Consider the following 25,808-nt stretch of genomic DNA (forward strand, 5'->3'; position numbering starts at 1 on the left):
CCATTTTGACAGAACCAAATGTGACCTAGACCCTGGATTAGACTCATTCAGCCCAGTTCTTCTGTTCTGGTTTCTGCGATGTGCCTGTCAGTGCATGACCACATTCCACTCTCTGTAATTCTTTGCAGAGTTCTCCAGTATTTGACTAATTCACTTTTTACACAATTTCCATTTTCTGCAAAGGTTTATGTGACACAGTAGAACCACTGAAAATGGAATGCAGCCAATACAGAAGAGAGAAATCCGAGGAAAACACCACAGCTTCAGAGGTTTTAGAATACCTAACTGCTGGTGTCTTTCTTTTATGTACTTACAAATACGCTTTTTGTGGATCTGTCTGGTGCTGTGTCATAGGTAATGCAGACTAGAAGACAGTGGCCTCTGGTCACTTGACAGGTGTTCCTGTCACAAGTGTGACTAGCATCACTAAGCTATGAGCTTGGAAAAAAGATTATTCCACTGCCCACAATCCCTTCATTACACAAGGTGCTTACATTAGTTTCAGTAAGAATCATTTGGCCTCTTTTGAAGTTTATTCCTGCTACTCTAGCCATTTTCTCCCTTCTCTTTCTCCCTAGGATAATTTTAGTAATTAATAAAAACGGTTCCTGGAGCTAGCTAAACTTGCAACAACTTGCAGTGTCAATCTTGCTGAAAGCTTTCAGTCCCTTAAGTGAAAATGAAAAGCACCTAAAATTTTGCCCTTTTTCAGTATCATAAGTTTTTCCTGACACTGTACACTGCACCATCAGCATATGAATAAGTAAACCATGAATGCTGTGTCCATCCTTGTTACGCTGATTTCTTTTCTAGACATTTTAGGGATTAAAGTAGCACTTTCATACTCCATAGAAATGTAATTTATATTACATAGTCATGCTTTGCCTCCTTTTATCACCTTGCTCTCCTTTTTGAATCTTGTTAGACTAGTATACCACAGCATCAGTGACCTAATTTATTTTCCTCCTTTCAACTATATAAGCAGCCACAGTGAAAACAAATGAAGAATCAAAGACAGCTCCATTCAGAACACCAGGACATTTATTTGGCACCTTATTTCAAAAGCTTCAATAAACTCAGATTAAGTATTCTGTTCTCAAACAAGTTTTTATAGTATTGGGTTTTTTATATATATAAACCTTAGAATCTTAACTGGTTTCAATTTATATTCCCCCATAAGTAACAGAAAAGATTCACAGTAGCATCAGTGTGCACAGAATTATTTTCAGGACAGGTAGTTATTTAAATCTGCACTAAATGAACCAAGAGGACTATCTTATGGTGCAGTCCAGGTGTCATCCACTTATCATCCAGATCAGTAGCTACCAACTTGACACACTCAAGCTTCCTTTATGCAGCGACTAGGAGAAGGGAAAGACTGGAGGACTGCTGAACCTTATCTTCACCTTGGGCTGAGACCAGGGAGCACAACATTTGTGCATCCATTTTATTTAAATAAAAAAAAAATAGTTTAAAAAGCTTAATATTCCTAATTTCAGATATTTATTTTGAGGGAACCTCCACAGTGAGAAATACTTTTGATTGAGAAGAAATTTGTTTATTTTTATGACTAAAGAGTAGTTGTTTTCTCTATTTTATTAATTATAACCTGTGTTCATTGCAGTAACACTACATATAAGAAGAAAGTATCCCTAGACATGGCATAGAAAATTGTTTTAATACTACCATTAACGGTCAAGCTCACCTTCATTCAAGTCTGAGTCTGGATCTCTAACACTTAGGTGTCTCTCATTATTACTGTTTAAAGTGACTGAAAGACATTGTTGGGGATTCTGAACAAATCTCACAATGTATTTGACAGGTCTCACATTATGAGAAAATATTTCTAGTCTCTGTATATGCAGGTTAAAAAAAAAAACAACCAAAAAAACCCCAAAACATTCACTAAATGTTCTTCAGAAAATCAAAAAGCCAGAAGATTACTACACCTTCCCCTACCTCCTCTTAAATTTCTTTAAAATTACAGTATTTTAGTCAGTCTCCAACTGTAGCCAGAGGTAAAGGGTGTGACTCCTTTTTCTGCACAATCTTTTTCAGAAATATTGCTTAAATGGGTACAAGCACATAAGCCCATTTTAAAAACATTTCTGTACTGTAGCTTCCTGGGTAAATTTTGCCTTCAATGCATTTTACAATGCAGACATTCTACAGGGCAACATATATTTACAGTTTATTTTGCAACATACAGACAAGTAGCATATTCTAGACTTTGCAACATTCCAGCAGCAGCATATTCTAGAGAAAGCACATCATCAGTAGCCCCATGGTCAGAGCATTCAGCTGGAACACTGGAGTTTCAGTAGTATGGCTATTCTATGTGTATTTGAACAACTTCCCAGGGAAGTATCCAAGCAGTTAGGAAAACACCCTGAAATTCATAATTAATTCAGGGTTTTTCTCTAGGATTTTTTAATCAGCCTAAGAATATATTGATTTTTCAGAAAGGCTAACATCCTAGCTCAGTTTCTCTGTTTACATGAAGTTTTTTGCAGTACTGAGGATTTTTAGGAAACTACACATTTTCATGCATAGTTTCTGTTCAGTGGTAAGCAGGGTGAGTGAATTCAGAAATTTGTATTACATTACCTCTGCACTTCAGCCTTAAGATCTGTGAGTCACCACACATCCCTTCTCATTTTCTTTCCTTACACGCTGTACTGGCAGCAACAGTTGCTGCTCTTACATAGCTTCCATGGTCTAGAGACGTGGGCTGAATCATCAAGAGCGAACACCAAACTCTGCAAGACTGAACTAAATGAGATTAAAAAGGAGGGAATCTACACAATAAATCTGTTTTAATTGCCTTACTCTTAGGTTTTGGTTTTGTTTTTTCTGTTTGCAATTATACCAGTGAACTCAGAAATTTTATTTGACTGTGTCCAAGTGAAAGCTTCTATTCTGACTGAAAGACTGACCTTGCCTGCCTGTGTTTTCTCTACCTCTGTCTTGGACTGAAGCCCTAAATACTGGCACATAGCTAATAATATAGCAGATAATTGACAAGGATCCATTTAAATGGAACTCCCTTCCGCAAAAGCGATTGTAATTCAAAGCAAACTGGTTTTCCAAATTCAAATGCTCAAGTAACTAAGCAACCAACTAATTAACTGAATTACTTGGAGAAGGAGTTATATCAACCAACAATACTAATCGAGTACTCCCCTAACAAAGGGAGCTAGGGGTTACAGCAGCCAGAAAGAAATATGTTTTTAAAAATACTTACCTAATGAGAAACAAAAATAAAGAAACATACACATGCATTCTGTTTTCTCCAGGTTCATAATCTAAAGCACAGGTAAAACAGCAGGATTATGGGCTCTGTCCTAATCCCTAAGAACGATCATCAGGAAAATAACGCAAGGAAAAGCATATAGAAGACCTTCTTGTTGTGTTTAGTTTTATGTCTCTCATGACATCTATGTAATGACAATGTTCTAAGGGAATACAATGCCAAGTTTGGGCATGCTATTCTAGGCCCATGACATGCATCTGAAGGGTTAAATGTTAATCCAAACCACAGATCAATGTAGTTTGAAAAACGATTCAGTGCTGTCACAGGCTAAATAAGGAAGCTATAGTGTCATTATGTATTTCTGGGAAAGGAATTACAATGAACTTGACTACATTTATACCTGAAAAATAAACATCACGTAAGAACATGCTCAGGAAAATGGAACAAAATTCTGCCTAACGTTAAACCATTACCATTTAGTCTTTGGCTGCTTTTGGACCAAGCCAAATAATACACTTTGAAACAAGTCACCAGAACGTTTCAGGAACTAGCTCATGTAATAGATCATTCCTAGGAGATAGGATTCCACAGAATGGTTCTGGCTATGCTTTCCTAATGCAGAATTAGCCTTTATGTCCATTAAATGTCCTTAAGGGGCTAATCAAGAAATAGAAATTAATTTTACTAAAGCCCACAGAAATGAAAAATTGTGCTGCTTCTGTAAATATTTCCCGCAAGCCTATTGAGCAATACTGCACAAAGGAAGCAAGTTAATAGCTTTATTGTTTGGGGGTTTTGGGGTTTTTTTTGTTCTACAAATAAATTTTGATTTCAAGAAGATATAATTTACCTGTCCTCATCAGAAAGAGATGCCAAACCAGATGCAGTTTTGTAAAGGTGTCAGGTAATGTATGCTACTGAATATACGTAAGATAACGTCAAGTTTTTTTTAAAAAAAACACATCACCTTCCAATTTGAAATCATAAACAATAAAGTATATGGCAACAAAAAGACAATTAACGCTTTGCTCAGACTGAATCCTGAGGAAATTCACCAATTATGTTCCCCATTTCAATTTTCACACTGAATAAATTAATTTAAAAAACATGGATGTTTTTGAACAATAATCTATCATTGTTTAAAAAAAATTAACACATTAGTATCTCCTAACAACTATACATAAAAAGTACGTGACAACAGTCTCTAGCCCCAAATGTCTTTTTCCTCCTACAAACAGTATTTCATAGTTTTTTCAGCAAACAAAACCAAATGAAGAGGATTTCTTCCTAAATAGTCGTATAGATAAGGGTTCTAATGGAAGGCCTTTTAATTGTATTTCTCATCACTTCTGAGCAGGGTTAACAAAACAGTAGGAAGGAAGATTTAGATACTGGTATACTCTTAATATGAACAAGACAAAGACAAATGAAGGGAAAATTATAAGTAAAGGCCATGGTTTTGAACTGGCAGCCCCATACGCACATGGCTGCATGGTAACAGTGATCAATCTTGTCTACATGGCCTTTGCTGGAGAACCTGGTGGTAGTATTTTATACACATTTGTGTCAGAAAGGTTCAGGCCTTCATTTTACTAGGAGAAAGGAAAGATCTGTAAAAACTTGTCTCCTATATGAGTCATTATTCCTGTGTTTTACATACACATTTTGATCTCGTTTCCCTAAGAGTAACAGTTTCTGACACCAAGAATACGGCCCAAGGTTCTTGGCACTAGTAGCGTACTGCTGTTCACTGGTGAGAATAGGGAAGATAAAGGTGTTTTGTTTCCTTTGGAACTCTGAAAAATTAGCTGATTACTCTTTCAACACAGAGTTCATTACAGCCAAACCTAAAATTTGTGTCAACTGTGTAATGTATCAAAAGGGCCAAAATAGAAGAGATCATTGTTTATTGCATTTAGCAAGGAAGTAAAGACAGTTATGTATGTCCTGTGCTTTCCTGATCGAATGTAGGGAGCAAAAAGTTATTCCTAAATATTCTCACAAATCATATCTGTGAATGCAGAATTCATGATTTCATGAATAAAAGGTATTTAAAGCTAAATGTTTCCAAAAGGACACAAAGTAACTCAACAGACTATATTAAGCGAAGACGGAATCAAGATCAAAAGCACTTCCATGGCCTTACGGAGAGTCTCTTCAACGTGGTGAGACTTTTTTTTCCCCATAGTTGACCACCCACCCTGGATCAAGCTCTTAATGTGTCAACATATACTGTACTTACCCATATAGGTTTCCATACCCAAACTTCCTCTGAACCCAACAGAAATGTGTATGCCAGGACATGGAGAGGCAGCTGTCATTGCCTGAAACTATCACAATCATTTGTTTTTCTACTGTTCATTAGGCATACAGCAAATCTTACCTTATCATGTTCATCAGAAATAGCAATGCCTGAAAACAAAACAGATTTAAAAAAAAAAAAAAAAAGGTTTAGAAACATTCTTTCTATAAATGTAATTTACTACAGTAAGTAAAAGTAAGCTTTAATCTGAAAAGTTTACATACTGTTCTCTGCACACTGCTGTACCATACAACGCTTGTATGGTTTTTTCCATTAGTGAAATTGTCTGGAAACTCGATGCTCTTAACTTTCCTCAGCTGTAATATTATCGAAATGAGTTTGCAGAAAACTATGGAAATTAAAACCTTAAAGCTTAAGTATACTTCTACCTGCTTTCTAGAATTAAACCAGCCACATGATACTTACATATGGACACATTATTATGCAAATCTCACCCTGACCAGCATGCATAACATCATGCTGCAATTACAGGGCAACACGGACATGACTCTTCCCTCTTCCTCCATGGTTCAATATAGAAAAGATTCTATGAAAACAGATGGAATTTAAAGAGAAGAAAATCTCAAAGTAAATCTCAAAGTAAAATTTCACAATAGAATGCAGAACTGTTTTTCTAAATCCTCTGAATAAGAACTTATTTGCTGTTGTCCCTTCCGCTGATGTCTGCCTGAAGCTTTCCTATGCTTGCTTCCATTGTTATCATCTAACTCTTCTAATCGCAACTATCCTGTAGCACATTAAAATATGCACAACTGGTCTCAGAATTTTCAATGCATCTACACACCTCGGTCATATCACATGGAGAGATCAAGCAATCATACATTTAACGCTATCATGTTAAAAATTCTGATACATTGAAAGCAAAGCATTTCCCAGGTTCCTTCCAGATTTTATAAGAAACATATCCAGGTTAGAACTTCAATTCAGAAACCAAAGACAAGCATCTCCTGGTGGCGAAAATAAAGTGGAAAAGTACCCATGTGTAAGAAGAAAACACACTTTAAAGTTGTTCTGTAATTCAGATCACGTTAACACAACTTCTTCCAAGGAATGCAAGAGATGATATTGCAATCAGCTGAGTGGAGACTTGTTCTTTCTAAAATCACACTGAAGATTGCAGCACTATAAGCTTATTTCCTTGATATTTTTATTTCTTACTATTTGGTATAACATAACTACATGAATTCTTCAGGGTTTTTTACTGTACTTTTAATCATTAACTCTACATGGATAATTGTCAGCTTAGATGACTTCCTTATATCAATTTTTGTTTTAAAAACAGTGAAGTGCTAGGAGAACTGCCATTATAATTTTAAGACTTCATCAACACATAAGAAATATGCCAGGATATAACAGAATATGTTCAGTCATTCAAGAATTTTAAAGTAGATTGTACTGAAAAAGATGCATTTTGCCTAACTCTTCTATCCCTTACACCAAATAATCCATTTTAATAACTTTAAACTTTTATTTAGCTCAGACACTAATGTCCATACAATCTAATCAGTAGTTTGCACCAACCTGAATCTTCCAACAGGACTAACGTGTTGTGAATTTCTTCAATGTCCAATGGGCATTTACTGGAGAGAAGATAACTGCACTCTTGAAGGTAGTAAAACCCTAATTTAAGGCTTGAAAACGTGATTTCCATCAACTATCAACCAGCTCTCCACCATGTTGGATATATTTTGCATAACCAAGGTCAATACATTTTAAACCATAAATGCTCTCAATAAACAAACTATCTTTACTCAGCAATTCCCCATACTGTTAGGACGGTTCGTTTTGATTTGATGCAGGTTTATTTCCTCAAACTGGAGGGTAGGTTCACTTTTCTTCTGCTTTCAGAGACACTCTGCGAATGTGTCTTCAAAACCTGGGAGTAGATGCAAGAGCAATTTTTCCCTGTGCTGACTCACTCATTAAACATATTTATTTTCACGTATGGCAAAAGAAACTAAAAAAGGTAACCCTGCCATTTCCAAGACTCCATTCTAAAAAATGCCAAATGCTTTTACTATTCAACTGCCTATGTTGCTAATCACTGAAAGTTCCAAATAACAAATGGGAAAAATTGTACATACAATTTTATGCCTCTCACAAAAAGCTCTCCTCATTTCTCTAATTAAGTTACATATAAGCACTCTCAATGGAAATAGCTGTGTTTCAGGTTTAGGCAAAACATCCATGGGAGTAGCCAAAATGTCCATCTATGAAAAACTTTTTTACCTAACAATTTAGTCACTTCCTCAAACTGTAGCCTTTTTCACCGTAACACCAGAAAAACTGACATAGCTAGTCTGTTCAACCTCAAATCCAACGGCTAAGTTACCAGGAATAACTGTTTCTGACTTCCCTCAGCTTAAAGCATTTGAAGCCTGACTCTGCATGATGGTGAACACAAAGAATGGAAGTTTTAGGGCTGCTCTATCACACTCTGCCTCAAGTCACTGAGCAGTGGATAAGAAGGGGACTGCTGAAAAAGTTATCCTGCCTTTGCTGGGGAAGGTCCTCTGACGTTGAAGGGAATTTCCTTCCAAAATAAAGGAGCACACTTTAGTCTTTCTCTCATAGACAACATTTGCTATTGTTTTATATCACACTACGATTCACAACTCTAAAGTAGTCCTACCATTCTTACTTTTTTGCAATAAGAATGTGCAGTGTTCTGACTAACAAGGTGAGAGGTTTGCTTGCCACCATCAGCTAAGGCTTACAGACAAGGTTTACAGTGGGAATTAGTCATGTCTTTAAAAATCCTCCCTTTTCCAAGTAATTAAGGGTGCTGAATCTTGATCAGGCATCACAAGTACCCAGCCCACTCAGCTGTCTGGTGAATTACACAGATTCAGGGCAATTGTTTCTACTTCTGAGTGTAATGACCCTCTCTGCTGTAAGGGTGCTGGAACAATAAAGTAATGGGTCTGAACATGCTTTCACAGTCCTTCAGAAATGCTCCACAGCCACAACTACTGCCATCTCTAATCAGCAACAAATCTGGAGCGGGGCTGTTGTTGCTAGCACAGCCTCTCTCAACTGGAACACTTTCATCCTGTCAATAGCTTGTTTTTTGAAGAGAACTGGAACAACATGGTATTCTCTGATCGCAAGAAAGGTCTGGCACGCTAAGTTTAAATGAAACATGACTACCATACAATAAATATGCAACTCATTAATAACTATTATATTTTAATTACTAATACCATGCCTACATTAGGCAGATTGCCCAAAAGTGTATGTCACTGTATTAGCCATGTACCTTATAGCTTTTTCATACCTAAAATATTAAGAGTTGTTTGTCATGCCTTTTTTTAAAATTAGCATGAATTATTAAAACTATTCTTTACACATCTTACTACTACTGTTCCAAATCTTTTATCCTTATGGCAATCTGCAAAAGCACAATTATAAGAATGAAGAAATAAAGATGATGATCATTACAGGATTATAGCACCTTCCCTTATTTTATTATATGTCCTATATAATTATTATATATCTATATACCATTATAGCACCTTTATAGATGAAAAAGCCACTTCCCAAAATGTATCTGCAACATGTTTTAATGAAATAAAATCCCTTCTTAGTCTAGAATTAATATCTTCCACAGTAAAGTTCTGCTTAGAACATTCTGCTTAATTTCTAGCTTACCAGGAAATGAACTCCCTTTCACAAGAAAAATGAGCATTGTTAATAACAATTCCATGAGTCTTAAAAGTGCCTAGCTCTTTCATATGCAGTTTCTAGCAGAAGAGTTTTATTTGTTGCTGCGGCAACAAATACAACTAATCAAGTACCTAATGCCTCTCCACTCAGTGGTATCATTCCTCTTTGAAGAGTGATTTTTAGACTTAGATACTCTCAATTCAACGGCATAAAATTAATTTTAAAAACAATAGGCACCACACAAGTCCAGGTCTTTTTTAAAATGGCAAGTCATAAAATCCTTGCCTGCTGAATTATTCCTGATTATTACTGATTACAGTACCTTAAAAAATTGCAGTATCTTCATATGCTATACACACCCAAAATTACAGAACAGGTGTTCTGGTAAGAATGAAAGTTGTGGAACTTCAGAGACATCTACTATTTTTGCTTTTATGTGTGGTCCTTGCTTACTTATAGTAAGAGAAAATACAAAATAAAGATTCGTTGAGATTTTTTTAAGACTTACATTTTTCTAAACAACTTTAACGGGTACCCAGTCGTAAGAAAATACAATTTCAATGTATGCCAGACTGCCTTTATTCAGCTCAATGGGAGCAAATAGCTTATGCATTTTCCTAAACATCCAGAAGATGGCCACAGAGCCCCCAACAGCCAGTTTTGTTGCTTGCCAAACAAAGCCTTCTGGATTTAACATACAGGTTTTGACATACTAAGACAAACCCAATGCACCTGTAACTAACTTGACAAAATTAATACTCAGGATCAGACTGTGTCAGGGAACTTGTGGATGGCTGGACCGTCAACCTCAGTACATCACAGGTTCTGTAACAACCTCCAGGGCAGAAACAGCCGTATCATTCTACCATCATTAATACCGCAGCTTTGAGCATGAACACAGGAGCATGGCATCATGTATTAACTGCCAGCAGTTACCTGTCCCAAATCACTCTCCTATCCATTGTAAATCAGGAGAAGCGTGTGTTCCCTCACTGGTGGGAGAGGCTATCTCAGATGTACTTGCATTTTCCATGGCAAAACCTACACTGCTGGCAGTGTAGTAACTACTAGCCCCTGTGTCTGTTTGCACCATTAAACACAAGGTAAACTGAAATTATTTATTTCACACCATCCTTGGATTATAAAGAACATAAAGTGTTGCTCTGGTTGCACCAAACAATTTCCCCCAGAAAATATGTATACAAGAACCAAACCAGCTCAATCATTTCTATATAGGAACTTTATTAATAATAGATTTGCCATTGACTGTCATGATAGACATTCTTGTATTTCCTTTACTTACACTGAGTCATATTACAACTTCCAAAATTAGACATATTTCCTCCAGTAGAAATTGAGAGATTTTCTGTGAAGGCATACTGAATTGAAATCTCAAGAGTTCTTGCCAATGAGAGGCATATGCCCTTACACTATTAAACAACTACATATCATGTTTCTGTGGTGGTATCCATCTTGAATATTCCACCCGACATCTAGCCATAGAAGAACAAGGGAAACAGCATCATAAGGCACTACACATACAACAAGATACTGGAACACCATACATCAGTAAAGTCAATATCTAGGAAACAGAGATTTAATCTCTCCTCCCCATGGTGGCTTCAAAAAAAGAAAATAATTAGTCCCCAAATAATCTGTTCTTTAGACTTTGCAGCATTTCTATATCCAAATTTCTGAGTTGCTCCAATAAACAATGCAGATTTCAGGATTAGGTTTGGTGAGTAATGAGTTAGGCAAAGAGAGAGAAACTAGATGCAAATCACCCACCAAATATTACGTCCCAGAAACTCCCCTAGGCCAAGGTCATTTCAGAAGAGGATTATCAACAGACCTCTTGATTTTAGGGAAAGGTGTACACTGCAGTAGATTGGTTAAGGTGTGTAGTCCACAACGGCCAGTAGCCAACCCTTCTACTACCCTCTGAATGGCAACTCACTACTTCTAAGACCTAGAAAGTACCATATCTGAGATGACAGTTGCACAAACCCCAGCTCTGCAATAGCATTAGGGAAACTTTTAACAAGCCAAATGCTACTCCAGAAAAGGACACTTCAACTCAAAAAGAGACTCTAGCCCTGAAACTTAAGAGTAGGCTAGATCAGAACAGTGAATACTTTCTCAAAGGTCATTAATATTTTAACATCTGTAGGAAAAAGACACCTATAACTGAAGTAACAGTGATCTCCCAGCCATATAAGCGCCACTTTATAATTGAATAGCATTAATTACGTTCACATTCTTCCCATTTCAATCTCAGAAAATATCATTATTTTGTATTATTACTCATACATCACACTAAAAGCAAATAGATTTTATGAGCAAAGGCAGTATCGGGTAACAGCTGCAGTACTGAGATAAAATTATCTTTCTTAAAGGTTTGATTGAGCTTATCTAAAAATGTCGATCTCAAAATAAATCACAAACATTGATCTCACATAAGAATAACACAATTTTAAAGTTCAGCCTGGAGAAGAAAGGAAAAATCCTCTACAGAATACTGATGAATAGCTTTGTGGTTCGATTAGCAGAACACATTGAGGGCTAGATGCTCAACTGATCATGGATAAGTCATTTTTACAGAGTAAAGTCTATTTCAGATCAACAACTGTGTATGACTGAAAAAAATACTAAACTATTACATCTTAAAACAAAGTGCTCCACGAGGTGATTGCTAAAAGTCTAGTGTCATGCAGGTGTGCATTCACAGTTCTACAATCATCATCAGAAATGCCTGGTTTCAATGGGAAAATTCAGAGGTCTCTGATAATTGCTAGTGGCATTCTATTCAAGTACATCTTCCATAACCACAATGTAATTCATTAATACTTTCCTATACTGTAGAAGCTTCTAAATGAAACCCCTTTCTCATGTGTTTCAGAGACTGCTAAATGCATTAAAGTAGTTATTTATGTATATATTGTATATATTAAAATTCTCACATCCCACATACTCACAGGTTCATCCATAAAACCAAGGACATGATTTTAGCAGTTTGTTGACATATTCTTCTCTTTTTTTCGAACTAGTTCTACCCTTATTGTTATGAGACTTTTACTCTTATCTTCTTCCCCGTAAAAGATTAACAGAACACAGGCTTTTTATGTTTCACTATTTTATCTTTTTCTTGAAGGGGTAAGACCATGCTTGTCTTAAGCTATGCATAAAGATCTTCAACTGATTCTAAGACTATGAGAAATAACCATTTGAGATATTTTGAAGGGACTCGGATCTTTCATTCTTGGAGATATCCAAGAGGAATGGATATGATCCTGGACAACTGGCTCTAGGTGGCCTTGCTTGAGCAGGGGGGTTGGACCAGATGACCTCCAGAGGCCCCTTCCAGTCTCAGCCATTCTGTGATTCTTTATGTTTTGCAGCAATACTAGATTGCAGATGGCTTTCTTATTTACTGATTATGTATTTACTGATTACTCGCCTTTCAAATTAAGAAACAAGAGAGCACTTTTTTTCCTACTGGTTATAGCTAGATACTACCTTTTCTGGGAATCCCTCCAACTGACTTGGATTGGTTAGCAAATAGCTTTGCTTAATGTTAACTTCCATTTACTACCATTTTTCTGACCATTGAATACCAATTTAATTCAAAGCATGATACATTTGTTTCTTCCCCTCTGATCTGCAGTATACACATGGCCCTAACAAGGATTCAAACATTACTAACAAAATGGTTATCTCTGATGGAAGGCTATGCATAATTAAGAAAAAGTACCCATCTCACAGTAGAACACATTAAGTGTCATCAAACGCCATTACTATGTGTAAAGTGAAACCTCGAATATGCACACATTTCCGATATGCACTCTAAGCCTTAACTGTTCACATAAAAGATGTAAAGCTGTTCACAAAACAGGCAGGCTTCACACCAACTCTGCAACAAGCTCTTGCTGATACAGTGCTCACTTTTTCCACTCAAAACACTTATAATTCACTGTTTTCCATCTCTTGTTATCTATTTTTCCAGCCTCAGAAGATGGGGGGTGAGATCCTTAGCTACACAGGAGATTTTAACTCTCTTTAAAAGGCCAGAAGGGGAAATAGATGAGCATACATCTGAAACAGCATAGAACTTTTCCTATGTATGATCAGCTGAGCAAGAAGGACGACAGCAATAAAGATGAGTGACCTTGCAATTGAAGAAAACAAATCATGCACAAAGGAAATGCAGTATACTCCTGTATGTTGCTTCATAAACCAAAATCTCCCCTAAATAGTTGATCTGCTACTTTAAAATCCACTTCAATGACACACAGCTGATTGGAGAAGCAAATGAAATCGAGCTTTCCCATGTGGGTAGGCCTCCAGACAATGCTATAAATCACCAAGCTCCAATGCACTTAGACCATAATTATGGCAGTATTCTTCTCCAGCCTCTCAAAGCTCTTAAGATACTTTTAACACTGAGTATGAAGTCACTTTTGGTTTCTCAGATCTACTGCAGCACAGAATTACTCACACATTGTCTTGATGGGGCTTGGGAGGCAGGCTCCAAATATAAGTTTTAATCGTGAGGAGGACTGAACGTAGGAGAGACACAGATATCCACACGCCTGAGCCTCACCTTCCAAAGTTTTTGTGCAGTTCTAATTTCACTTGAAGGGCACAGGTTTGATACCTGGACTGCATAATGAATGAAGCAATAGAAATGAGAGTTAATTCACAGACTGCGCCAGCTGCATAGCAGGCAATGAAGTACTGGAAACTCACTACAAGATCCAAAGCTTATCTTTAAAAATGTAAATTAATTCTAGGACTTGATGGAAAATTCATTTAACTCCAAATATCTGGCTCTATGTGGCACTCTCCCCTATTAAAATACTGAAGAATGAAATTAGAGGATGCTGAAAATAGCCATTGACAGCACATTGTGATCATTTGCATACTGACTGTTGAGCCCAGTCCTTGTCCCATATTGCTTCAAAACAAGATTAGTATTAAAGGTAGCATTAGACTAATACATTTTACGGATGTGCTTGAATCAAAAGCACTGCACAAAACAAGCACTAATACTGGAGAAAGTAGCTACAAGACCTTGCTATGGCTTTTGTAAAGTTGGCCACATGGGATGCTTGTTTGGGTACAGCACAGAATTTCACCTGTCTTATAACTTTAAAGCTCTAGACACATCTATTGATTGAAACCCTCTACAATATTTTCTATGTGCAATCTGTATTCTCCCTTTGGAGAACAATAGAACCACATTTCCTTTCAGAATTTTACCTTTTCTGACTCTCCAAACTTTTCACGTTTCTTCATTTTGAATGTTTATTATCATCCTAACACATAAGAAATCACAACACAAAACTGATTTATTTCCTGAAAAGATGTAAAAATCAGGAGTACAAAAACTGGAAACAAGGACACACAACTTAGCATTGATCTGATGCAAGAGTTTAAATGATACAACCAAAAAGGCTAAAGTGCAAAATGAGTAAAAACTATCAAAGAACAAAAAAAGCCACAAGAAAAGATACTATAAATACACTAGGAAAGGAGGACAAAGTAAAATACAAAACTATTACACCAAAGAGAAGGAAAGCAAATAACAGATGATACAAAGAAATCCCAGTATTCAGTACTTTCACTGCTTCAGTCTTTACAAAAATATTTAGTTGTAGTCAGATGCTTAACACTAGTGATTTTAAGAGGAAAAACTGCAAGCCAGATGATGGAACGCTGAAAGGTATTCTGATGATTTAGAAACATCCAAGTTGGCAGAACCTTGTGAAATTTACTGTAGAGCACTTCACTAACTAGGTGAAGAAACCTATAATCTGTTAGCAACTGTCTTTCAGGAATGGAGAGGACAGAAAAGGGCAAATACTGTACCTTTCCTCGGAAAAGAAAAAGGGAAGATGTGAACCACCAACCAGAAAGCCTGAATCTGACAGCAGCAAGAATATTTGATGAATTTTTTAAATAAACAATTTATCAACATCAAATGGATAGGAAAGGTGATAAGAACCAGCTGACATGAATTTATCAAGAATGAATCGCATCAAATAAGTCTAATTGCTTTCTCAACTGGGAAACTTGCCTAGTGGATAAGAGGAGGAAGTAGATGCAAAATACTTCAGCTATAGTAAGACATTGTTTACTGTCCTAGATGATACTCCAGTAAACAAATTAGGAAATTACATTCTAGGTGAAATCACTGCAAGGTAGAGAAACATCTGGTGGGAAAAAATGCACTTACTGAGTAGTTTTCAAGGGCTGGTTGTCAGATCTGAAATGGAATCATGAAGAGGTCTGACAATATTTCCGTTAAAGATCTGGATGAAGAAATAGAGAGCACATTCATGAAAATGGACTTAGGATCAGGCTGCAAGGGATTTAAATTACTGTGGGGGATAGGATTAAAATTCCATATTATCTTGATAAATCATCAGAAAACAAGTACTAAAAAGAAATAGTGAAGAATGTTTCATTTGTGAAATAACTATAAAAACCTGACTCCAACAACAATGACCAGGTACCTTCACCTCCAGTCCAAGTGTAGGACCCAGAAGAGCTGCAGTGTTCTGCACTCCAGGTAGAAAACTCTGTGGCAAAGAGCTACAGAATGCTGCAAACTGTTATGTATAAGGAAGCCAGAACTCAATGGAACCTACACAATATTGACAAAGAAAGACAAAGATGTAGGATTAAAGAGTAGATTCAGTCCTTTATTATTGAACTCTCACATCTTATTGGTCTGCATCTCCAGACAGTGAATAAATAAGCCCTTCTGAAAATGAAAAAAAATAGTTTCCATATCTGTGTTAAGCTTGGTTACAAGTCTCTAAAGCAGAAAAGCTTGAAAATTACACTCCTACCCATCACAGTAACCCAGTCAGGCAATAGTGGGGCTGCAAATCAGACACCCTGATTGAAGTTGGTTTAGCTCCTTAGAGGCAGATAGACCAATTTACTAGAAATGCATTTAAAAAGAACCCTGTAACTGTACTACTATAATTAATATAAATATGAAAATTGCTCAAAATATAATTGTTATGATCAACCCAAAACATTTGGGAGAGAGGGAATTTGGGCAAAATAGTTTTGGGTATTTGATGCAATTTGGAAAAATGCTAAATCTCAATTCAAATGCTAAATACAATTCAAAAAATACAAAACAGATCTTCCATTCTTCATTCATGTCTATTTCTGACCTCATCATTTACAATTTCTGCAGTGAATCAAGAAAGCGCCATGGATAAAATTTCATGAGAGGAGAAAGAAAATATTTCTCATTTAAATATCTCCCAGACCACACCATATTAGTTTTCATGTACCATGGCAGAGTACTTTTCATACTTTGATAATTTAGTAGCGTTTGCTCCCACCAATGTACACCAGCATGCTATTTTTAAACACTGCTCGTGTTTGACTGTGTCTTTTAAGGGATAACACTTGTGGTTTGTTATGAAATAATCAGCTACCATGTTTTTGAGTATTTATTTGAGATGCTTTAAAAAAAAAAATCTAAACTGCTTTTGAAAACTGGAATAAATTAACTGGGTTCAAGGATACAGAATACCAAATTGTTTTTCAATGACAGGTCTGATCTACATCACTGAGGTTAAGTTTTCATGAAGGTGAATCCAATCGAACTGCTACCACCCAAAGGAGCAGTTTCACTGCTGCATGTTCCCACCATTTTCATTAAACCAGCCTCTTGTGTCGACGTCTTTATGAGCTAATTCAGCTCACTAAACTGGCAGAAAACCAATGTAACAAAAAAAGAGGTGCAAAGGAAGTAGTTTCTGTCAGCAGGAGAGCTGCTAAATTATCTCATCAACTGGAATGTAACTGCTGCTGTCAATGAACTTGGTCTTAATTGAATAGAAGACCACCTTGTTGATATATACTTCAAATTACAGTTCAGGCTGCATGGTTACATTAAAAAACTAAAATCAATCAACTTACTGCGAGACAGATTCTCAAGGGCTTTTCCAAGTTTTTTGCTCTCTTGAAGAATATGATTTAGTTCATCAAAATCATGGTTCTCCGGTTTTGTCCTCCAATCCCATTTAGGATGTTCTATTGACCTTGGCACTAAATATACACAGATATATAGATGAAGTTTAGATTTGGTCATTCAGGCTTCTACAGCAGAAAAAAAGCTGCACAGTGAGTTTACAAGCTCAAGTACCTTGAGTGGAAATTACTTAACTATTCTGTTTTAACAGCTGGAAATACTTTCTTTCATCAATGTGAAGTAAAAATGAGAACAGCTATGAACAAATGCATACTTGGGATGATTCTTGCAACAGAATTAATTGGCAAAAGGAATTATTAACATTAACAATTTAAATATTAAAAATAATGCAATAATGAAAAATGTAATAAAAATATTGCATATGAAGTTACTTAATTTGTATCAAAATATAATTGTGTGTCCTAGGGGCCAGTAAGGAAAAATGTCAAAATGAAAATGAGTAACTGGTACTTTTGGCTTTTTTTCTAAAAAAGAAGTATTAAAACAACATGTATATATGTTTTTTTAAAAAAAAAATCATAAAATGTATATTACACAGTTCATAAAAACAGTGAAACAAAATATGTCCCACCCTATCATCTTTATTCTGACACTTAAACTATCTTCGGCAAGCATACTCCTGAGCTTACAGTCATTATCTATTACCAAAACCTTTGGTTTAATTTTATATTAACAGTTTTCTTAACTGCTGAGCTAATTTTACCTACAACGGCAGGGAAGAACAGAAGGAATTTCTGAGATATGTAGGATCCCACAATGCACAGACCTGCATTAACCAACTTGAACATTTTGTAGAAATGAAAACAAAATGATGCTGTCACTGGAACTGCAATTTAACATGTTCTTTTTGCCATTGTTCTGAGGTAAGTGATCTGCTGCCTTCCACACCAAATACAATCGTTGGGTTGACTCCGAACACAGCATTACTGTGCTGTTGTGAGTACAACGATGCCTACTCCACATTCCCAATAGAAAGAACCAGTTGCATTTTTCAATGGTTGCTAACTACTCACTTAAAAATAACTTCAAAAACAAAGCCTATAACATCCAATATATCCTGGCCAGCTTTGAAATTTTTATTTACTATTTTGACAGCTGTCAACTAATTTATGCTTACAAACTTCATTTCCATTACATGCTAAGAAAGAAGCTTGCAGACTCCTACAGATCATGCAAAAAAAAGTAGTACCTTATGATCATTTGGAATCTCAGAGTGCATTTATGATGGTATGGGGAAATTATGCTCTGACTTCAATTTCTGGTAGCTATTACAAAATGTGTTAAATAACTGTTGCTATTGAAATTTCCCTTATTGCTCACTGCCTTCTGTGTGAATATAGACTCTCCTCCATTTTTGATCAATTCCAAAAGGAAAAGTTGAAGGCAATAGCCATCTCTTCCAGATAAAGAAATTGGAGAACGGTATGTTTAAGTCAATATGTCACAGAGAACATGATTCCATCTCCTGTAGACATAAACCAAGCCATCTTCAAACTAGACATCTACACAGCCTAACAACACAGAGTATATTCTGATCTGTAACACTCACCCAGGAACATGGGTAACTATTAGGGAAGTTAATACATTAGACTTCAATTACACATTCTTGAAGACAGAAGACAAAGGAGACATTGAAAAAGACCTACAGAGATCAGAGTAGGAGGAAAGAGACACTGGAAGCCTCAGTAAGGAGAAGGGAAGAGAGGGGCAAGTTGGTGTGTCAAGAGTCCGGTTCTGCTTTGTGTTCAAAAGACAAGTCATGTATTTCCTTCTGAGGACAATGGAAATAATGAGCTGTGGTGATTCCTAGCAAATACATACAGGCCTTAAGGTATTAGGGTATGTCTAGCCTCTACTCAAATGGCAGCTTTTAATTTTTGTTGATACTTTCAAATGGCAATCATTTAATTTCCAATTCCCCACTTTAGGAACCACTATGTTCATTAGAAGTTATCTAAATTTTTGTGTGACCAAGTATTGCCTCCATTCATAGACCCCAGCATAATTAACTTACATTATATAGCACAACTTCAGTATTTGTCATCCTTTTTCTTATTTACAGAAAAAAAAAAGTTCCACCTAGTATTTTTTCCTCAACTTTTACTAATTGTAAATACAAACCGTTAGTAAACTAGAAAAGAAATTCTGCAATGAGGTCTCTCTATTATTGCTCACCTTTGTTTTATATTGAGATCACATGCTCCTTTACTGCCTGCTTTTTCAGCCATCTCATCTTCTCCCTTCAGTGTACCAACACTATACTGTGCAGCATCGCTCTGGCTATTAGCAGTTTGACAGACTTTTCTTTCCAGATACTGAACTTACCACACCACAGAAAACTCACAGTACCATCAAAATACAAACAGGCAATAATTTAATATAGTAAAGCCATGTACAAAGGTGACCAAACCTTAGAGCTTCCAGGTTGCAGAAATTTCCCACATTGGAATTAGATATCATGTTAATTTGAAACTAACCACAATTTTCAAAACACCAAAGGACAGAATTTTTGAGAAAGCATACAATCTTGAAATAAAATTTGTTATGGGACAGAAGCTGAATGAACGAATATAAGTTCTACTCAACAGCTGTGGAGCTTCCAGGATCAGCAACTGCTGAGTATATGGACCAACCTGCATCAGGAAAATCTATGTATCAAGGCTCTATCCTTGGAAAGAAGAGAAATTTTCTCAAGAGACAACGGTCTGGTCCCTAGTTTCAGAGAAATGTCCCACAAACACAAGCGGCTTGGACTGCATCTCACTAGACGGATGGTAGGAAACCAGTCAAAAATAGGTGGAAATTCGCTCTGCACGCTGGTGTATTACAGTCTGTGTTTCAGTGAACCATTTTGTATTTCAGTGAAAAACTATTAATACAGACATACTGTCATGGAACATTTCTGTGTTGCGATAGATTTTGTTTCAACAATGGGTTTGGCTCATTCTGTTGAATGAAAACTGAGGACAAAGTTAAACAGAAATGACTGAAATTGTTATTACTTCTAGAGAGGACATAGTTCTTACTGACCTACTCTTCCAACTAATGAACAGATACTAAAAGTCAAATCTACTTCATTACATCACGTGGCATGTGTCTGTCCTTTCAAAGTTCATTTTCTGCTTGCTTACACATGTTTTTAAAATAGAAACTTGTATCCTCCCAACTATAGGATCAACAAGCACTGGGCACTTTCAAATGGATGGCTTTGTGTGAAGCATGCAGAAATATATAAGGAACATATGACCCTTTCTTGAGATCTTTTGAAATACATGACATTATTCTGTATGTATGAGCTCCATCATGTATCATTTCCATGCATGTATCACTACACACTTAGTAAAATCCTTTCATAATATTCTGACTTTCCTCTTTATTACACTCACTCATTCCTCAAAATCATCGTATCAGTAATCTTAAATCCCTCATCACATTACCTGCCTCAACCTCATCTCCGTTATTTGAGAAATTTATAGAACACTTTCTCTTGAAATTATGTGCCTACAGTTCAGAAGATTTATTACATCTACATCATAGCATTTGTATAGAAATATTTATGTTTTCCTTTTATAGAGCAGAGATTTCCCCATCTCATCTTAGAAGACTGTAAAGACATGCTTTCCAGTATTTGTGATTTTCTGGCAGCATGTCCGCCCAACAAATGCACATCAAATTCATTTGCAGATGTGTTATGAATTCTGTCACAAATCAGCAGACCTTTATTTCCAACTGGATGATGGTACAAGATCAGTATTGTTTTTATCTACATATACATGTCTTTTCAAGACATGATTTGCAGACAGTCAGACCAGTTGCTCAATAAATCCTACATATTTCATTAATACATTGTATGACCATCTTACATCTCAAAGAACAAAAATGCCTGTTGTTATTGAGCATAAAATTACTCATGTACTTAAACCCTGCAATAGCATTCAGATTAGAGTTCTTTGATAATACAGCCAAACTGGTTTATGCAGTACCCAGACATTAAAAGGCTAAGAGAATGATGGCCTACAGTCCTAGACTGACCAAGGGCCATCAAAAGTAGACAACATTGTAATTTTAAGTGGGATATGGTGAGAATGGTGAACTGAAGCAGAGTGGAAGGATGATCTGTGATCTGATTTAATATGGAGGTGGTGAAGAGGTCAACTTACTTGGCTTAAAAGGAGATGACTGGGTCTGTTTCACAAACTATTTAGAAACTTTGAAACTTGTTTTTCTTCAAATACAGAATGTGGTAATTTAAAATATTCATTAAATATATTTATATATATACACACAAACACAAATACGCACACACACACACTAGGAGCCCCAACTCCAATTCTCTTCCTTGCCAGACAACAGCAGCAGCTTCTGCTTAATTCTGGTTTTGCACACATCAAACAAGTGGTCAGATCATTTAGATACCAGGGTTTCTTGGTTTTGTGTTTGTTTCAGGTGCAACTGAGATTGTAACAGGCAGGAGGAGGGACTGGAGAAATCTTTCCAGTAAAAAAGTTGAATGCCTAAGGAAGAGAAACCTGTGCAGGAATAGCATGCAGTGAACATCAGCTCTGCTGAAGGAAAAAAGTATTTCCTAATTCAATAAATCCATTCTCCTGATGTTTCCAAAGATTCCCATCAAATTACAATTCTCAGTTCTGAATAAACTTACAAGTTCAGGGTCATTTGAACAAGACAGTCGTAAGACAAAAGCTCTGCAACAGAACATATTACAGCTGATGGACTCTATTAAATTTTGGGTTTGTTTTGGCAGTTTTGGGGGGCTTTTTAGGTTGTTAGGTTTGTTTGCTTTAAACACAAATCTGAGAGTAAATCCTTAGGCCTCAGCAGGCCTAAAACATTTTGTTTCTCAGGTGAGTCCTTACTACCTCTTTGGAGAGGCTTTAGAAAAAATGTACAGTGACACCCAAAGATGTTTTGACATACAAGCTGAAGGCACAAAAAAAATGGAATACACTGTGCACATATGGACAGAATAATAAATGGCTTCTGAACATGTTTGCTTTCTGCTGATCCAAGTAGTTGAAGGGACATACAGTACTCACTGATTTTGGCATAAACCCAGCAAAAAAAAGGTCAAAAAAAAGTCATTACTGATTTGGTTGTTGGCAGAAAATAAGAGAAGCAAGATATGGCAAAAAGGCATATGACTGAAACCAGCCTCTGTGATAGCAATTAAAAATATAGTTCAAATACACAAAGTATTTTGAAAAAGTTGCAGAGAGAAGTATTTGCAGGGATGAGTAAGTCATGAAAATAATAGCAGAAATCAAGGTTTAAAACAGTATTAGGGACAACAAAATAGGAAAGGGCGTGAACAGGAAAGCATGGAATCAGGGGATAATTAGGATGGAAAGGACCTCTGAAAGTCTTCTAGTCCAACCAGCTGCTCAAAACTGGTCCAATGAGGGCAGGCTGCTCAGACTATCCAATTGAGTTTTGAGTTACCTCCCAGGATGGAGATTCCACAGCCTCCCTGGAAAACCTGTTCTGGTGTTTGACCACCCTTGCAGTACAATTTTTGTTGCCTCTTGTCCTTTCACTACACACCTTCCAGAAGAATCTGGCTATGTCTTCTCTACCACGCTCCAGTGTAACAGTCGGTGGCAACAGAGAAATCTCCCCTTAGCTTTCATTCCTTCAGGATAAACAAACCAATATCCTTCAGCTTTTCCCTGTCCATCATGTGCTCCAGCCCTTTCATCATCTTGGTGGACCTCCACTGAACCTGCTCGGTACACCATAGCCTATCAGGACGTACTCCAGATGTCATCTCAAAAGTGCAAAATACATACTGCTGCCTATACTCTTGCCGATGCAGCCTAGCACGCAGCTCACCTTCAGCACTGCAAAACACACAGCCACAGCTGGTTCATATTCAAGTTCTTGTCCATTAGCACCCCAGGTCTTTTTGCAAAGTTATTTTCTAGCCATTTACACCCCAGTTCATACTATTGCTCAGGATTATTCCATCCAAGATGTAGGATTTTGCATTTGCCTGTGTTGAAGGTCATGAGGTTCCTCTCAGCCCATTCCTCAAGCCTGTTGTGGTCCCTCTGAACAGCAACCCTGCTACCCAGAATACCAACCACTTCCCACAATTTGGTCTCAGCTGCAAACCTAAAATAACATTCTACCTCATAATCCAGGACATTAAGAAAGACTTTTTGAATGGTGTTGGTCTCAGTACCAGTCCCAGAAAAATGCTGCTTGCTGCTAGTGATCGGCTTTCCAACTGAACTTTGCATGCCCAGTCACAATCCCTTGAATCCAACAGTCAAGCCAACTTCCCACACTCTTGTTGTCCACTTACCCAGTCCATATGTCACTGAGTTATAAGGATACTATGGGAGACTGACAAACATTTTGCTAAAGTCAAGGTATTCAATGTCCACTGCTCTTTCTTTGATTTCAAGGCCAGTTATTTCATCTAAGGGGGAAATCAGGTTGATTTAATCAGGCACATATGATCTCATAAATCCATGCTTGCTGTTCCCAATCACATTTTCCTCCTTCCTGCGGCTGGGATCACCTTCCAGGAACATTTGCTGAATAATCTTCCCAGAGAGTGAGGTTAGGCTGATCAGCTTGCAGTCCCCAAAGTCTTCTTGCCCTTCCTCAAAATCAATGTGATGTTTGCCTTTTTCTAGTCATCAGGAACCTCCCACAATCATCATGACCTTCCAGTGATGATAGAGTGACCTTGCAATGACATTAGTCTCCTCTCTCAGAACAAATCCCAGGTAGTGGCATGTATTTATGTACATCCAATTGCCTTAAGCACACTCTAAGACTATCTTCTTCTGTTGTGGGTAAAGCTACACTCTCACACTGCAGCTTAGGAACATGGATAGCTTGAGAGTAAGCCTTTCCAACTGAAAAGCATTATTAGATGCCCTTCAGTCCACAAGGACAGATCCTTGAGTCCAGTCTTATTATGGATGTATAAATTACTTCCTTGCTCGACACGTGACCTGGAAGTTTAGAGTGCCCAGCCTCCTCTTTGTCCCTCTCCTGGGACCACCTAAGGACGAGCAAGCATGAAACTTGGTGTAGGCACACAAATTAAGGGAGTGAAAAGATGTCACTCCACTACCTGGGATAAAGACTGAGAACTCTGGGTCTTTAAGAGATGGCATGGAAGTTACTTGATGCATATGACAGAGTCTGAAATGCAAGGGAGAATAACACAGCATGGTGGCAGGAACAGCTCACAACACCCTTGGCCCACTGCTGTGCAACATTATGACCTACTGAGGCCACTGGGAGATTTGACTACACTGAAGTCTGAACTACCCCATCTCGCTTTTAGAGGAAAAACAGCAAGCCTTCCATTGCAGCATACTACATCTCTGTTCTCATCTGGTCCACCTAATCACACTCCAAGTTATTAAAAATACTTGCCTTTACAAAAATTTCAAAAAGCTGCAACAGTAAACAGAAGAATTTGCAAATCATTTTGGAGAAAAAATCTTGTATACACACTTGTGTGTCTGTGTGTACCTATACATACGTATGTATGTATATTGTAGATATATTTACTAGCGTAAAAAAATCTATTCAAAATCAAGTTTAAGTCTCTTCAATGGCCAGTACACAGGAAGCACTATATTTCACTAAGGCTTGCTGCCTCTATTTTTACTACTTCTATTTTACGGGTCATTGACAATATTCCCTTCAGTCACTCTATTTCTATTCTGCCTTTTCTTTCAGTGTACTTTTAAGATTCCTTCAACAACTCTCAGAGCAGTACACCTGTTCTGCTGCCACGGCCCCTGTATCTTGAATAGTATCTAGTTATAATTTATAGTTTTGCCTTGCCTGACCCACTGCAAACAATCCGTTACTAGGACCAGTAACAGCAGAACAGATTTTACACATGCAAAATGGCAATGCAAACTAAAACATCAAATCATAATTGGTATGTGAACATAAAATTGTGCATGATACCCAGATATTCTTCTCTTTTTCTCATCTACCTAGAATTCTATTCTATCTATTGATGACAACATAGGGTATTATTAAATATTCGTAACTCAAGTGAAAGTAAAGCAAGAACCAAACTCATCTAACATATATATTCAGCCATTTCAACTGCTCATAGTTTGTATTTTATTTTAACCCTAATTCAACAGAAAAATATACTCTGGGTTTGGAGGTATGCACGAATTAATAATGTAGTGAAGCTTTCTTACATGACTTGGACTCCGGTGACGGTGGAGAAATGTTGGACACGGCAAGGTCGCTCTTTGACTTTTTAGGCTTTTTTGCATTTACCTGCCAAGGTTTATCGTAACTTCTAAAATCTCTCCTTGTTCCTTTATTTTCTGTTAAAAGAATCGAATCAGGCAGTTACAACATTTGTAGGGTCATTTTTCAAACACTTAATAAACAATTAATCCAGAAAAAATGAGACCTATCAATCTAAACCAGGGTCCGCTCTTTTTGTTCTGCTATTTCTGATTTTTTGCTAAATTTCATGTATTTCTTCCATTTCCTAAACATCAAAATTTAGAAATTTATTACTATGTTTT

General features: G+C 36.8%; 1 protein-coding gene across 2 annotated transcripts in view; it reads right to left on the reverse strand.

Moving 5' to 3' along the window:
- C3H8orf34 (chromosome 3 C8orf34 homolog) overlaps nucleotides 1-25,808 on the reverse strand; it is a 167,733-nt gene that overhangs the window by 108,793 nt on the left and 33,132 nt on the right. For both annotated transcript variants that reach the window (XM_055800692.1, XM_027791715.2), the window contains exons 3-5: nucleotides 25,470-25,601; nucleotides 17,190-17,318; nucleotides 5,637-5,665 (exon numbers count right to left, since the gene is read on the reverse strand). In XM_055800692.1, the coding sequence (XP_055656667.1) occupies nucleotides 5,637-5,665; nucleotides 17,190-17,318; nucleotides 25,470-25,601 (290 nt within the window). The remainder of the gene's footprint in view (nucleotides 1-5,636; nucleotides 5,666-17,189; nucleotides 17,319-25,469; nucleotides 25,602-25,808) is intronic.

The sequence above is a fragment of the Falco peregrinus genome, chromosome 3 (genome assembly GCF_023634155.1).
Source record: "Falco peregrinus isolate bFalPer1 chromosome 3, bFalPer1.pri, whole genome shotgun sequence".
Lineage (NCBI taxonomy): Eukaryota > Metazoa > Chordata > Aves > Falconiformes > Falconidae > Falco > Falco peregrinus.